Source organism: Heteronotia binoei, chromosome 10 (genome assembly GCF_032191835.1).
Source record: "Heteronotia binoei isolate CCM8104 ecotype False Entrance Well chromosome 10, APGP_CSIRO_Hbin_v1, whole genome shotgun sequence".
In the NCBI taxonomy this organism is placed as follows: Eukaryota; Metazoa; Chordata; class Lepidosauria; order Squamata; family Gekkonidae; genus Heteronotia; species Heteronotia binoei.
In genome coordinates, this window is record NC_083232.1 from 94665183 (window position 1) to 94681947 (window position 16765).

Below are 16765 nucleotides of genomic sequence, written 5' to 3' on the forward strand. Positions count from 1 at the left end.
TCCATTTCAGACACCACCCCGCTTCTCTTTTGGCTCTGATCTTGGTGGGTGCCTGTCTGGTTCCAGAGTTGCTGCTTGGGGTCCTCTCCATGTCAAACCTCACCCCAGGATGGTGGCTCTTGAGCCCGAAGCAAGGCCAGGAGGGTTGGGGTTGCCTTGCAAAACAGGCACTGTGACCGTGCTGGAAGAAACAAACGCGTTGCAATTGTTCCACTTTGTACCTCCCTAATTTTGAGCATGTCTCCTTCCCCAATTTTAAAATCTCCATACACAAATATGGATCTTACCCTGAAGATACAAGGTGCAGCAGCACAAATATTCCAGCACTATGAGTGACGATGTTATATTGCCCTCTTCATGGGTCCTTATCTTCCCACTTCTATCCTCGCCACCGGTTCACGAGCTCCCATCCACCCACACCACCTTGTGTCCTCCATCAGCTGGCCACGTGATAACTGGGCACAGCCAAATCTGCCCACACCATTGTAAATGCTGGTCAAAATGGACCACCCCGCTGGAGCCATCATCCACCAAGTCCTCTCAGACTGCCCGCTTGACACCGTGATCACTGGCCAGGTCCATGCCCTCTCATTGGGTTCTGTTTGTGGATGCTGGCATGATCTTCCTGTCGGGAGCCACCCAACACATCCTTCCAGTCTGCCCTGAAATCCTACCACGCCGTTATGCTGGTCACTAACTCCATATCATTGTCCTTGTACAGTAGCCATCCACTCTTGTCCTTAAAGTCCGCCCGGTGGCAACATGACCTCCCTGGAGCTTCTGTGTTTGTGATGCTGGCATGTTCTCCCCATTGGGAGCAACTCACCACGTCCATACAGTGAGGGAGGGTGAGCCTGGGGACGTGCAGCCACCTGCATCTGTGCAGGTGGCTTCCATGCCTTGAGCAGAGCAGGAGGGTTGGCCCTGCCCAGTGACAGTCCACAGAGGGAGGGTGGGGCTGGGTAGGAGCCTGCGGGTGGCTTGCAGGCTTGTCCTGCCCGGTGATCACAATTTCAGTAGGACGGAGGGTGGTCTGGTCTATGCACCTGTGCCTGACATCTCTCCAAAAAGCACTTTCCTGAGATCACCTTGTTTGGGGTCCAGAACTTGGACCCTGCAGTTGCAATCCACATGTAACTTGTGAGGCATGTGAAGGGGCATCCTGGGGAGGTGCACTGTGAGTTGGATGCCTAAAGCTCACTCAGGGTCTGTTCTATACACTCCCGAATCTGCACCTGACATCTCCCAAAAATTGCTCTTCTGGGGGGGTGCCTAGTTTGGTATTCTGTAACTTGGACCGCAAAGTCCAGCCTTCACCAAACCTGGTGGGCAGGCAGAGGAGAGTCAGCTGGAGAGTCCTGTGATTTTGGAGCCTCTAGGACCCCAGGGAGGCTGCGTCCCATGCAAACCGGTTTACTAACTGCCTTGAGACATGCCTTTGTTCAGTTTGTGAACCGAACTGGCTTTTCCCAGTTGGTTCCCATCCCCAATCACTTGTGCGAGTCAGTTGGTGAAAGAACAAACATAGTTACATCTTGCAGTCATATAACGAAGGGTCTATTTTTTAAAAACTGCCCCTCCTGCTAGCTGTTATTCAATGCTAGAAGTCTTTGCCTTGTGGCTAATGGGTGTGGTGGTCATTTATATGACTTGCATTACGCACTTGAAAGCCTCTTAAATAACTGTGTCTGTTTACAAAAGCTTCCCTCCGAAAAGCTCAGTCTGTCTTCAAGCAATCGGCAATTATTGCATAGAGAAAATTATTATCGTGGTTTACCTTCATTTGATGTATGATGTTTTCACAACAGGAAGCGTGGCTTCGAGCAAATTATCTGGCTGATTTCAAGCACCATTTCATGTGCCATTTTCCTTACTCTTTCCAAGAAACGATCAAGCACAGAAAGAAAGATTCCTTGAAAAGGTACGCAAGAAGACATAAGAGGGAGTGATTGGGTTCCTTGGTAAGGGGGCATAGGAATTTTTCAAACAAAAACATACTTTTCTGTCCATGCCATGAGTGGCCCGTCAAGTCATTAGAACAGTCTTAGGCCCTTCTCTCTGCTGGTTGAGATTTCGGGTGCTGCTTATAACAATTGTAGGCACTAAAAAGGTAAAGGTCATCCCCTGTGCAAGCATCAAGTCGTTTCTGACTCTGGGGTGACATCGCATCATAACATTTTCACAGCAGACTTTTTTCGGGGTGGTTTACCATTGCCTTCCCCTAGAAGCCTTTTAAATATAATTGTGTAAACCTGGGACTTCTCTAATCTGTGCTCTAGCACCATTAACTGTGCATGTGTATGTGCACCAACTATGGAGTATGCACAGTCTTGAAACTGTCGGCTTCTTCATAGATCTCATTTCCCCTGTTACTGGGGATGTATTGGTGATTGCATTGGGTCCCAGTGAGTCTTTAGTACTTTGGATTAGATATGCTCTTACTTGAGATAGCTAAATATAGTCTTATGCACCTCATGAGAGGTTCCATTAAAACAGTTTCCCCCTTAAGTAATGCTGAAGTGTTAAGGTTTTGTCAATATTCATACAACTCTTTTCTGTCTTCCATCTAGCAACAAGTGCTACATGACGCCTTCAAATAACGTTGACCATCTCTTATTAAATTTGACCTTATGCGATATTATGGTCTCGTTGGCAAGTTCTGCAACACTCCACATGGATTCTCATTGGATAGATATGATTAGAAAATTTGTGATAGAGACTCTTGAAGGTGGTTACAAGTTGAACTCTAAGCAGTTGGACGGGTTGCTGAGAGTGACTTGGAGGCTTTGGCAGATACAGATAAACAAAGGTAAGGGTCACTCAAACGATTTCCTCTCCCTACTACAGTCCCCTCCCCTCCAGGGCTTTATTTGTAGCAGGAACTCCCTTGCATATTGGGCCACATACCCCTGATGTAGCCAATCCACTGAGAGTTTACAGGGCTCTTCTTACAGGGCCTACTGTAATCTCTTGGAGGATTGGCTACATCGGGGGTATGTGACCCAATATGCAAAGGAGTTCCTGCTATAAAAAAAAAAGTCCTGCTCCCCCATCCCACATGACTTGCAAATCTCACAATTCCCATTACAGCCTTTTTTTGGCATGTTTCTCTTCTTTTTCGCCAGCAAAAATTTGGTTGCATTTAACCAGTATGTTTACAATGAAGAAAGACAAAAGGGGGAAACTCTTCCTGGCCGGTAGTTTTACAGTATTTCATTCATCCCCAGCCTGTCTCCCCAGTGGAGACCCAGAGCAGTTTATATGGTTTTCCTCTCATGCATTGGATAGCAAAGCTTGGATAGGCTAAAACTGCATGACTGGCCCAAGGTCATCCAGCAAGCTTGCATGGCGGAGTGGGGATTGGAACCTGCCTTTCCCAGATCGATTAATCACTGTACTGCACCGGCTCTCCTATCAATCAAAGGTATATACAATCAGGATAAATGGCCTCAGATGTTATGGTGCAAATGCGCAAATTTATTAAATCAGTCGTAATATAGCATGGGAAGAAGTAAATTGAGACGTGTGGCATAGTGCTTGCACATGCTTGTAGCAGAATTGACGGGGATCACAAAATACTAACTCAGAAATAACACTTCAGTTTGCCATTCATATTTTGCTCACAGAGGGCTTCTTGAACTGCTTAAAGTTAGTAGATTATTTTGCTGCTCTTGATGCAAATAAGTAGGATGAGGCTTTTCCTGTAATCAGCTCATCCACTTTTTACTGAAAGAATGTAGATTGGATTCAGCTAGCATTTTCTGTTGGAGAAAAGAATGGAGATTCATTTTATAGGAGAGCCAGTTTGGTGTAGGGGTTAAGTGTGTGGACTCTTGTCTGGGAGAACCGGGTTTGATTCCCCACTCCTCCACTTGCAGCTGCTGGAATGGCCTTAGGTCAGCCATAGCTCTGGCAGAGGTTGTCCTTGAAAGGGCAGCTGCTGGGAGAGCCCTCTCCAGCCTCACCCACCTTACGGGGTGTCTGTTGTGCGGGGAGAAGATATAGGAGATTGTAAGCCGCTCTGCGTTTCTGTCCTTGAAAGGGCAGCTGCTGGGAGAGCCCTCTCCAGCCCCACTCACCTCACGGGGTGTTTGTTGTGGGGGAGGAAGATAAAGGAGATTGTGAGCTGCTCTGAGACTCTGAAATTCGGAGTGGAGGGCAGGATATAAATCCAATATCATCATCTTCTATCAGGCTCTTATGAGCTACAGTGGTAGTAAATACTATTGTCTTCACTGTCAGGAATACAAGTGTTGGTGTTCTATCCTTGTAGAATAAACAGTTTCTGTGACTTGGGATCCTGTGCTTTCCCCTCCTTTGCAACCATCTTTGTCAGTTGCAAGCGCAGTGCTGTCCTGTGGAGCACATTCCTCTCTCACTGGGCGCTTGGAAGATGTTGGTCTTGTGTACGTGACGCCCGAGGAGATGTGGCCTTCACTGCAGGACTGCCTCCACAAAGGACAAGGAGGAGCACAAGTGGGCAGGAAGCCTAGGTTCCAAGCTGATCTCTCTCAGACGTTTACAGTATTGCACATAGGCATGAATTGTGGTGCCAGGACACGTTAGTTATAATATCATAATGCACACATCAGTTCGGTGCAGTTTTGTTCCATGACAAGAGATAGCATGTGAATGTGAATTTTTCAGAAGCTGTTTTAATTGTCCTCGATGAAGTTAAAGGAACATTTCAATCTAAACACACACACAGTGCAGTATCTCTGTGCTCTGGGTGGGAATCTAGAATCCACTTGAGTCTTGTCAAGTTTGGTGTAGTGGTTAAGTGCGTGGACTCTTATCTGGGATAACCAGGTTTGATTCCCCACTCCGCCACTTGCAATTGCTGGAATGGCCTTGGGTCAGTCATAGCTCTGGCAGAGGTTGTCCTTGAAAGAGCAGCTGCTGTGAGAGCCCTCTCAGCCCCACCCACCTCACAGGGTGTCTGTTGTGGGGGGAGAAGATATAGGAGATTGTAAGCCACTGAGTCTCTGATTCAGAGAGAAGGGTGGGGTATAAATCTCCAATAATTCTTCTTGTCTGCACTGCACAAGTGGGAAGGCACTTCCTCTTGCACAAGTAGAGTTTCCACTGCTCTCTCTTACTGCTCAGCCTTCCACACTGCCTCTTGGATGATTCCTGAGTGTTCCCCTGCTCTCAGGCCTGGCTTTTCAGGTGGCACAGAGAGTTGCAGTGTGAAGGTGAGGTGACATTCATTCCACAAGGAGGTCTTTGGATCCAGCCCCATAGTAGGATAAAGTGCCAAAAAACGTCTCTGCACATGTTCCCTAGATCAAAGACAATTAAAAGTTTTGATTTCTCCCCAGTGACTTCTGAAACGCTAATGAAAGCCGTTTACACGCTCTACCAGCAAAGAAATCTTCCGTTCTCTGTGCGTACCTTGCTTCTGAAATTTTTCAACAGGGTTTATCAAAAAGAAGAGTTGAACACTCGGACAAACAGGTAGAATATTTTAGTTTTCTGTTGAATTTCCTAAGATATATTCTAATATTTTTCTACTGAGATGATCCCTGGGTTCCTCACTCAGGAGTAGGAGATGCTAGCCTGGACACTAACAACTGGACAATTTGTAGGGATACTGGCCGCTATGCATGAATTTCACAGGTGGGCTTTTTGGCTGAAATATAAGTTTGCTGAAAGAGGAGATGCCTGAGTAATACTGTTGAAGAATGTATTGCTCTTTTGATTTGAATTCAGCCAAAATATGAGAGGAAGAAATGCTGTAGCCCATAGGGAGGGAAAACAGCTTAGGGTATTCCATTTGTGAGGGCAGATTATTATCTAGCAATAAAAAAAACTGGTGCACGGTCAAATGTGAAACAAAGATCTTGCTACAGAAGGAAAATTAGATACGCCCCTTTTAAGAACCAGAAGTTTCCTTTTTTCATGAGAAACAGCATACCTCATGGTACTTTCTTTGTGGAACGTCATGATTCCTCTGCTTTTCATTGAAAATTGTATTCATCTGTTTGTGTGTTCTAATTGATGATGATGTGCAGGCCTCGAATTCAGCAGGAGCTCACAGGAGCACAGCTCCTGCACTTTTCTGATGGTTCCCCATCTTCCTTCCCACATACCTACCTTCTCCATTGAATAGTAGGTGCAGCTGCATAACAATCCCTGGATTAGGAGAGCTGCCAGCCAGCCAGCCATCAGGGGTTTTGCCACACCTCCAGCAGCCCTCATTAACCCCTGGAGAAGCCCGCACCACCCTTTCTGCACTTCTTATGTGATTTGGGGCAGCAGGTGACTTGCTGGCCTTTTGACAGGGCGGGGGCGGCCAAGGAGAGCCCCAGCTGAACGAGACCTGCTTGGACTGGCTGGATGTCTAGCCAGCCCAAGCAGGCCTCACTTGCCCGGGGCTCTCCTTTGTTGTGTCAGGTTGCTTTTGGCTGGGAGGTGGGAGCTAATGAGCTGCACCAACTATTTCCCTACAAAATGACCCTGATGATGTGTAATTGTGGAAATGCTTGAATGGTTTAAGAAAGCAGTCTAAACTTCTAGGTGTTTTACGCTGATGCTATTATGTTTCTCTGTTCTCTAGAAGCAGAAGCAAAGTATTAACGCGTTGGCTGGCTGGTCTCCCTCAACAGCTTGTTCTCCTTGGCTTGCGAAACCCGGAGCTCTCAGACCAGCTTATTGGAACTATTTATTCTGCAGCATCTCGGGCAAACAAAGAAATGCTGCAGAGTTTACAAGCTGCTGCTCCTCGAATTTATGGTAACATCTCTATGGAAATTTAAAATTAGAAGTATTGGGGGGGGGGGGGGGACAAAGACTACTGATTTCTCAGAAGGCAGGAGCCTAGAAACAAACACTTCAGCGGTAGATTGAGCTCATGATTCTAATTTGAAGAAGGCCATTGCTGGTGCAGGGGCTTTATTTTTAATGGAAGAGACTTCTGCCCAAATTGTCTTGCAGGGCCAGAGTGAGACACGGACGAAAGTCCGTAACTCAAGTTCCATTTTGCAAAATATGATTCTGTTGATTTTTCACGCTTGTGTATCTCTGAGCAAGTTGGGCAATGACTCTGAAGTCGCCTGGAGGAAAAAGACCTGTTGAAGGATCAGATTGCTGTAATGGAAACTCTTATGGCTTTTTTGTGCACTCTTTCATTTCTCCATGTATAGGTCCTTGCAAATATGAGAAATATATCTAAGCACAGTTACAACCTTAGACTTAGTGAGACTTAGAAGGCAGTAACTCTGTTTAGGATTGCCCTGATATGTGGTATGTTCTGCAACAGCGTTTCAGTATCTTTCTGTAATGTGTTATGTGATCTGTTTTATGTATTTTATTATAATACACTGCCTTGATCTCTGTAAAGAAGACAGGTGGCTAATAAATAAGTCTTTTAAATAAATAAAGTTAAAAATAGGAACCTTTGGTCTTAAACTAAGAAAGCAGTCTGTTAAATACTGACACATTCTGTAGCTTGATACATGTTTTGCAAATGCTCATAACAGTTTAGAAAGGAATGCAAAAAAAAGTTCATTGTCTAAAATACTGATGGAAAATACGTTCTCAGATGTTTTTAGCTTTTTGTGTTTTTTTTCTGTTTGCTTTAGATCCACTAGATGGCGCTGTGGCTCTTCTGCCAGTCGAATCTCAGCAGCGCTTAGTCCAGCTTGTTTACTTTTTGCCACAATTACCAGCTAGCCTGCTGTCTTCTCTTAGTCGCTGCTGCATTATGGGAAAACTGTCTGTGAAGTTATCTGCCACTCTTATTGGGATATTGCGTACCAGGTAAATAGCCATTCGCCTTTTTTTTTTTAAAATCGTGAAACTGATTAACGGTCTTAAATTTGCTGAATTGAGAGGCCTGCAGAACCAGGTGTTTCATCTCCTGCATGCACAGAATTGGCGGTGGGTAGTCATAATGGCCTCTCACTCATTGGTAACTTGTGTCAATCTGTAGACTGGGAAGAGGAAAACTAGTTTGCATTCTGGTGTCCGAAAGTAAGCTCTCTGTGAATTGGTAGTTAGGGGCCGAGAAAGCGAAATAATCTTTTGTGTAGTCCAGAAGCTATCAAGTAGGCTGCCTTATTCCTGGAATCAGAAGGCTAAAAGTTTTTCAACAGTTAAAATGCAGAGATTATTTTTTTAGGAGTCGGATTAGGGGCAGTAAAGCAACTGTAACTGACAGAGAAGAGAGCACTGTGCTGGCCTGATGGCGAAGAAGGCATGGCTTTAGAAGGCCATGCTTTCTAAGTAGGACACAGAAGGCTGGTCATGTTAGATCTAGAGGGGAAAGGATTGGCCTTTAGTACTCTTTTTCACTTATCCTTTGCGCCTGCAGTTAGAGTTCGCTAATATTTGGGATTTCCTCCCCCATGATTACTGGTTTAAATTGTATGTACAGTTCATGTTTTGCTTTTACAAAATTGGTATCAGGTTTTTCCTCATAAATGCCTGTATTGTGACAGTAAATGGAAGTGCAATGGCCAGGAAAAGCCAGTGGCTATTTAACCACTCTTCTTCAAAATAAAGAATGAGAAGAAGATGGCTTAGTTTTCAGAAGGTCTAACCTGGAATGTCTCTGCAGGCTTTAGGAGGTGACAAGCAGAGAAAGGTGTTTTTATTTCTGATGTGGTTGGAAAATAATGCTGGAAAGGGGTAGCTCCTCATTAAGATCTAGTAACTTGAGATATGGGTTGGCTGGGTGCTTTCTCCATTCCACTGATACAGCTGAGGTCCTTCACCTCAGGCATACCTGAACTGGCTTTGGTCGTTGTACTTTTGCTACAGGGAATTTGACGATGATTATATTAGAACATATTACCAGATTAAATTGACTAACCACTGCTTAAATCTGGTATACCAGTTGTATTTTAAAAAAAGAATTGCCATGCTGGTCTGCAAAATTGATGGAGGAGGCTGAACTGCTGTCCTGGACTAGGCAGGTTAAACTGTGCAGACTTGTATGTTGGCTATCACACCAAGTTAAAAATACATCTGTGAACTTTTAGCATTCCTTTTTGAAATTTGTAGCGGCTTGTAAAGAGTGGAACTAACTTTCTCTGGCCGAGGACACTCAAGATTCAGGCACAGTTTCCAGATCTGGTTTTGTTTTGTGGGAGTGAATGGTCTCAGTAGATGGCGCTGTGTTTCTTCCCTGGGAATGGTCTGTTGTACTGGTGGAGAATGGGGGTGGGGAGGTATTTTTACGCATATCCTCTTTCGGACTCGGTCAGTCTTCTCGGGTCATCTAAATAAGACTCAGCACAGCAACATAATTGATCCGGTCTCCTGTTAGATAGCTATTATTTCTCAATAGGACTTGTTGCTGCTCTCTGGATAAAGTACTAATTTAGAATTAAATGTAGGAAGTGTGAAAGTCTCAGCTTGTGAACTTGAGTTATCTGATGTTTTGTCAGCTTGGAGTGTTACTTTAAAAGTTCTGGGGGAGCCGTTTAATGCCGAGTACTAGATTTGCAGTGTTTCAAACTTGAATCTTCTTCAAATACCATATAATTGCATGAATATGGTAGATTCAGCTTGCAGCTGGTGACGAGGAACTGTTCATTTAATTTCTAGCCTAGAACTAGACGTGGCCATATATGGGATATTTCGGAAGTGATTATCATATTACTGAACTCTTTTTAATGAAGTTTCGCTGGCCATAACACTTGTGTCTGCGTGGAAGAACTCTTGAGTGCATTCGGCAAAATTCATGCATTGTACCTCATCTGAAAATAATAAAATAGCTTACATTCCAGTACTGTATGTCATTCAGCGGGTAGGTCATCTTGAAATGATTCTCTGAAAAAGATTAGCAACCCGTAGACAGCATTTTCTGTTCTGTTCTGACGCAACCTGTGATACTTGGAGATGAATCCTATGGCCCTGGGTGCAGCATCTTATTTGCACAACATAATTTGCAGCATATCAGAATGTGGCACCCTGCCTGTCGAGGTGCCACAACAGCTGCGGAGCAGACTTTGAGCTCCCTTGTTATCTCTTTGAGTCTTTCTTTACACTACCAATATGACTCCTGGCTTTTCTTTCCAATTGTAAAGCTCAGAAAGTTACTCAGAATGGAAGCTCAGATGTTCAGGCTTTATCCAGGAGCGCACAGTACTGTTGTAGAGAAGGCTAATTCAGATAGAGGCTCAAATACATAACCCTCGTTTGTATTTCAAAAACAGATTTGCATGAAGACGGTATTAGATTGGAAGGTTTATATTTAAATAAACATCCCTTGCCCGCTTACGTCTTGGACGGTTTCTCCAATTTAGATTTTCAGTCTGTTTGTAACAAATAAGGGGGAAAAATTACTGTGCTTAGAGCCAAATTGTTTCCCCTTACAGCTGGTGTGTATGTCTTTCAAATCCCATCTAATTCCTCCTAGATATTAGTTGGTTATAGCTGCGTTTCTGAAATCGGTGATCCATCTGAAATGAAATAAAAAAGGGGTCTAAATGAACTAGTCTGCCAGCATAAAAGAATGTTTCTTAGCAGTAGCTGGGGCTTGGAATATTGCCAAGACTGTACAAGCTGGGGAAAGCACCTGTGGCAAGAGACACAGAAGGGAGATGAGGCATGGTTATCCTGTAGGAAAATATCAGTCTTTTAAAAAAAGTTTCTATGACCCCCGGCATGTTGTTGCACTTTGGATATATTCCCTAGCCACTGCAGAGAATATCTTTTGTATGTTGTCACCGTACCTGATTTGAATTTACCATTGGACTGCGACACATTGAGAAGGTGACTGTGCTCCATCTGTATGTAACGTCACTGTATTAGTGGATACTGACCACTTACTTGATTCCATAACTGGGTGTTATTCTCATCTCTTGACAAAGGCATATATCCAAAAAGGTTGCTACTGTAGAGATTTTAAAGAGATTCTCATATTGAATATGGAATTTTTGACTTAGATGCATTTTGGAATCAGCCTTTGACAGTGCTATATGTGTTGCATCCTATTGATGAAGACCTGCTATGTGACTATGAGTTTTGGGAATCCCTTGTACATTGTTCAAAGTCATCTGTATGTGGGTTCTGTTCCTTGAAGATTTTTTTTTACCTTGTTTGAGGTGGACTGTAATGTGATTTAATCGGTTCCTTTTGGTTTGAGTTTCTAAGGATATTTGTATGACCTCTTACCAGCGTTCCCTCTAAGCAATGGAGTCTTGTGAGCAAAAATTCTACTTTGTGAGCTAGTGGCTTTAAAGTTGTAAGCTACTTGCATTAAAGTGGTGAGCTACTACATAAATTAGTTTGCTCTAGAACAATTTTTTCCTGAGCTGAGCCAGAGGCTAAAAAATTGTGAGCTAGCTCACACTAACTCAACCTAGAGGGAACACTGCCTCTTACCTGATTTTGTGATTGGGTGTGTTCTTTTCTTTTATTATTACAATAGCATTTGTTTACTAATTGCTTGGGAAACGATTTGGTTTTTTCACTGGTTCTCTAACTTCCCTGCTCTGTTGTTGATTTTTTTTGCAGTCAGCATGACGGCTCCTCCGTATTCCCGCCCACAACCCTCCCACTGTTACCAGGCTGTAGCTGGCAGCCCTGAAGTGAATAAGATTGCTGGTTCTTTTTCCTACATGATCAGACACTGGGTTAAAAATGAGCCTCCCCATGATAAAGTGTTCATGTGGAGGAAGAAATTCCAAGCAAATTGGCTTATAGCCTTCCAAGTCATAGCAATCTGCGAGGCCGTCTCCCCCCAGCCATGATTAACGAGGCGCATTTCTCAATCTTTGCCAACACTTTTTCGGCTTCCTTCTTCGACTTCTGGTTCATTTTTCTCTCCAATCCTTCAGTTGTTCCCTCCAGTACGTATGCCAATTGGTGGTTTGTAGAAACACATATTAATATGAAAACTAGGCTGAGAGGCTTCAGGTACATGACAGATTGATGTCTTGACATGCCCCCTTTCTGCACAAAGCAAGAGCATGGAGCTGATCTAAAGAACCTTCTCCGAAAGCCTTCTTTCCTGGGATTTTTGTCTCAGCCTCTCTCCCTTCTGGTTTCTGATTCTGAGGAAAAACAATGTCAAGAGGACAGCAGGGCTGGTAGAAGGGGGCAGTGTCGCATCCGCCCATCTATTTGAATGTGAACCTCCCGTAATATGCGGTTAGGAGCAATTTGCATTTAAATCTACTGCAGCTCTGTATAACTTGGGCCTAAATGATGAATGTAATCTTCTCTCCCCCCACCCCCTCCCGCCCGTAGATCACCTTTTGTGGGAAGGAAATGTCCAGCGCAGAGCTCTGTGGCTGAGGTGGACTACTTCAGCTTCTTATTTTCAACCCTTACAGGTAACTCTCGTGAAAGTAGTAAAGAAATTGAATTGGCTTTCTGCAAGACGATACTGTTTGGTTGCATTGGAAGAAAATAACTACAAGATGACTGAGACTAAAAATGAGTGCAAAGAGTGAGCAGAAGTAATAACATTTATGGAAAAAGCAGTGAAAGCACTGGTTTTCTTCATTTACCCACTCGTTTTTTGTCACCTGGATTTCCTTTGTAGTTTGTGAGGATTCCTTTTCAATCTGGGCCAGTAGGCAGAGCATCTAAGCTATATCTAGGTTTTGTTTTCTATTTTACAGGAGCGTGAATTTTTTTACAAAATGCAGCTCTGATGGGTGTGTCCTTGGTTTTTAACACACAACTCTGCATTTGGTTCTGTAGTGGCCTCATAGCTCTGAAACATTGTTCTCAGTATCTAAATATAAATTATTGCAGTTGGAATGCTCAGTAGTGTATTGAAATTCGTCCAGGTAGCTGTCTATGCCAGCCTGGCAGGTGGAAGAAGACTGGCTAGCCCACTAAAATAATTTAGCAGTCTTGCACTACCCAGATAGCCTCTGGTGTCTTTTCGTCCGGCAGACCTCTGTGTCCTGATTGTGCCTGCAGATGCAGCCCGTTGGTATGACTTTCCAAAGGCCTCTTTTGCTGAATGGAAAACTGGTGTGGGGTGCCCCCATCATCTCATTGCAAGGCAGTGTTGCCTTCTGTCACCTTTGAACTTCTTGCCCAGCCATACTCTTTTCATAATTAAGACTGCTTTTGGGCTGTTACCAGACTTAATACAGCCTAATAGAAATAATATGCCAAACCAACACTTTTAACTCAAGGGTGTCGAACTCATTTGTTATGAGGGTTGGATCTGACATAAATGAGACCTTGTTGGGCCAGGCCATGTGTGTACCTATTTAAGATTAGGTAGCAGAGAAATTTTATAAAGAACACAGACAAACACAAATATATATTTTTTAAAACTTAAAACATGCTTAAAATGTTAGCACTCATTGGTTTTAAAGGTGCTTTCTTTATATTTCTCCCATGGGATCCAGGGAACTGGCCAAAGGAAGGTCTGGCTCTTTCTTTCCTTCCCCACGGACTGGGGGTGGGGAGGGGTGTCAGTCAATAGAAGGAAGAAAGGCTTGGCTCAGTAGCTCTGCTGTGCGATTGAGAGAGCCTGGCAAAGCAAGCTGTTATGCAGAAGGAAGCAAGATATAGGGAGAAGGAAGCAGATGACAGCCAGTTGCTCGGGGGCCTGATAGGAGCCCTCCGGGGGCCTGATTCAGCCCCCGAACTGCATGTTTGACACCCCTGCTTTAACTTTTGTCCCAATTTAAGGATTTGAATCTATACTTTGTAACGAAAACATCAGGAGTAGCTGTTTTCATTGTCACTAGAGGTATTAAAATGTAAGAGCTCCAAGAAGCAACAATGGTATTAATTATGATTTACGGTAAATTACTGAACTCTTGGTCTGGAATCAATTCTTAAAAGCTTAACAGAGACAAAAGAGAACTTTGGTTCTTTTAGCTTCTGTAAAATAAAATGTGAGATGTTCTTAGACTGCCTCTCCCCCCAAAAAAAATCTGGTTTAGGAGAAATGAGTGATATTTTGAAGTTTGCAGCTTTAAGAAATGCTGCCCTGAAAAATACATACAACACTCTTACTACTATTATATGATTACTATAGACAAAAATTAATGATTTGCATAATGTATAGAATTTAAAATAATTCACATTATATAGTCAACAGTACATTATATATTCAGAGTTCTTTGCACTGTACGTTCCTCGTACCCAGCAATGATATGGGAGGCCTCAAGCAGTGTGGGTGTATATAAAAAGGTTTTAAAATGTCAGGGATTACAGATATCAAGACAGCTTTTCTTGGAGTTACTAAACGTATCCTAAACTGCCAATCAGGTGCAGAACGTTATAGTACTTTGTGCACATGTGGACTCGAGGTATTTTTCAGAAATTCAGCAGCCCAAAACAACGTGTGCATGAAAGTACCACAACAAAAAGTGCTGGGTTAAGTGATGAGTAGTGACAACATAACCAAGGTCTTTTTCACACAGCCTAAGTATTCCGGAATGACAGCTGGCCAGCTACTGCCCAGTAACAGGTTCTTTCTGTCAATTCAGACAGACCCATTGCAATAACTGGCTACTACTGGAATACTTTTACCTTTTCAAACTATCACAGAACTGCCCCTTAGTGGGGTGTGCCTGAGGCATCATGTGATTTTCAGCCCCTCCTCCTGGATCTGAATCGCTACAGCAGGCTGTGAGAAATGCCCTGTAGCACTTCCAGGAGTGCTGGTGGTTTTCACACCTTTTTTGCTGGCTGGCACACAATCTCTGCAATGGGGGGCGGGGTGTTGGTGTAAGAGCGCTATAACAAAGCATCAAAGCAGGGCAACAGTGCCACCATTGGGATGCCTGGGCTCCACTGACATGCGGTGGTGCCCGATCTCCCCGTTCTATCCTGTGAGCCCATAGGAGACAATGGAGTGCATTTTACCCTTTGGGCCCATAGGATAGAATGCTTCTCAGTGGAGTCCAGGCATCCCAACGGTGGCACTGTTTAGATACTTCGTTATAGCGCTCTTAGACAATGCTTCTGTGATCATGTATGAAGATGTAGATATTCACATTTAATTAATTTATAGTTCTAAACTACAGTCTTGTATACTGGTGTTTTATACTTACACAAAGTGAAATAACATTGTAATGAGTCTCTACTATATTTCTGCTGTAGACAAAATAACTTGAAAAAAACACACAGTCTCTCTTACAAAATAATGATAATGTATAATGTTTAACCAGGCACCTTAACTTTGCAATACACTAATGCAATTAAAAAACCATCCATACAATATAGCTACTGATTATAAAATTATTATGAATTTTGGACAGTAGCTATGTTGCGCACCGGATGGTTTTTGAACTGCATTAGTGTGTTGCAAAGTTAAAGGTGTCTTTGTTAAACATTATACATTATCATTATTTTGTAAACGGAGAGACTGTGTTTTTTTCAAGCTACTTTACCTCCATGGTCCCGTCCATTTCTGCTGTAGACAAAATAATGGCCCTGTGGTTCGCTTTGGAGGTCTGAATCTAATTCTCCCCCATTTCTTCCCCCAGGCTTTTCCAAAGAAGAGCTGACCAGCCTGCAGAGCATCAGAGGGAGACCTCACATAAGCCAAGCACAACTGTCTCCTATCCAGCTCTACCTGACAGATCTGGACCAGTTTTTATATCACTGGGCTGTGATGGAGGTAACGTCGTCCATGCTGAGAAGTGCTGCTGCTCCCTCCCTCCCATTTTTTTTTTAAGGATAAGTTTTTGCAGCCTGGCCAGGGGTGCGAAATGTTTGTTTAGAACAAAATCCTAAGCAGAGTGAGAAGGGCAGCGAGAATAACGGGATGCTAATATTGGCTGCAGCTGACAAATCGTTTTATTTCAGGGTAGTCTTCACTTGAAGCCTAAGGACAACATCAGAGTAAGTGGTTCCTGGGCGACATCCATTGACGGCACGGCCAAAGTAATTGCTTTTGCTTCTTCCTGCAAGGCCCGTTGGCCCTGGCAACCTTTGCGTTATCAGGGTGAATTGAAAGGCTTGCTGGTCATCAGTTTCTGTCCATCGCCTAGGAACCTGGCAAGGGGGATGGTGTTTGTGGGGGTGTTCTCTTTACATTTCTCCACTGGTTTTTGATCTGGGAATGACCTTGTCTTCAGTCTGCATCGCTATGCAGCAAGTAGCCGCCTGCTCAAAAATTAGCAGCGGGGGGATTTGTTTTGCTTAGTTAAGCCCATTTGCACTGAGGAACATTTGTGCTTTTAACGAAAGGTGCAAAATTCCTGTATTTCCACTGGCTTTCTCCTTAGAATGTGTTCGCCTTCCCCCCCCACCCCTCCTGGCATTAACCAGCGGGAGGAGAAAGTGATGCTGGGTTTATGTACAAGGTGGTCTTCTCAAGAATGGCAACTCCACAGAAGGGAGGAGGGTTGCTTTTCTCTTTTTGCCACTCTGTGGCTGGTCATGCTTTGATTTCTGGAGATACGCTGTCTGTCGCCTTCAACTTGTACTAGTTCCAACTCTTCAGTGGTTAGTGATAGCTCATGTATTTGCCATCGCGGTCTGTGCTTCCAGACTAGATTGCTGTTGCGTGTTTTATACGGGGCTGCTCTTGAATGAAATCTGGGAACTTCAGCTGGTGCAAAATATGTCAAGCCCACCTGTTACAAGGCTGTTGGGAGCACCTTAACCTTCACTGGCTGACAACTGGGATTTGGGGCCAGTTCAAGCTGCTGATGCTTTCCTTTAAAGCTCTTAATGATCTGGGGCCACATGTCTGCAGAATTGCCTCTCCCAGTATGTTCCTGTTGGGCAGGGCTTTTTTTGTAGCAGAAATTCCTTTGCTTATTAGGCTGCACCCCCCCCCCCCCGATGTAGCCAATCCTCCAAGAGCTTACAGTGCCCCTCTTTT

General features: G+C 43.9%; 1 protein-coding gene across 2 annotated transcripts in view; it reads left to right on the forward strand.

The window, feature by feature from the left end:
• TEX10 (testis expressed 10) overlaps nt 1–16765 on the forward strand; it is a 49500-nt gene that overhangs the window by 24912 nt on the left and 7823 nt on the right. For both annotated transcript variants that reach the window (XM_060247791.1, XM_060247792.1), the window contains exons 5-11: nt 1809–1921; nt 2571–2809; nt 5322–5457; nt 6560–6735; nt 7584–7761; nt 12202–12287; nt 15420–15553. In XM_060247791.1, the coding sequence (XP_060103774.1) occupies nt 1809–1921; nt 2571–2809; nt 5322–5457; nt 6560–6735; nt 7584–7761; nt 12202–12287; nt 15420–15553 (1062 nt within the window). The remainder of the gene's footprint in view (nt 1–1808; nt 1922–2570; nt 2810–5321; nt 5458–6559; nt 6736–7583; nt 7762–12201; nt 12288–15419; nt 15554–16765) is intronic.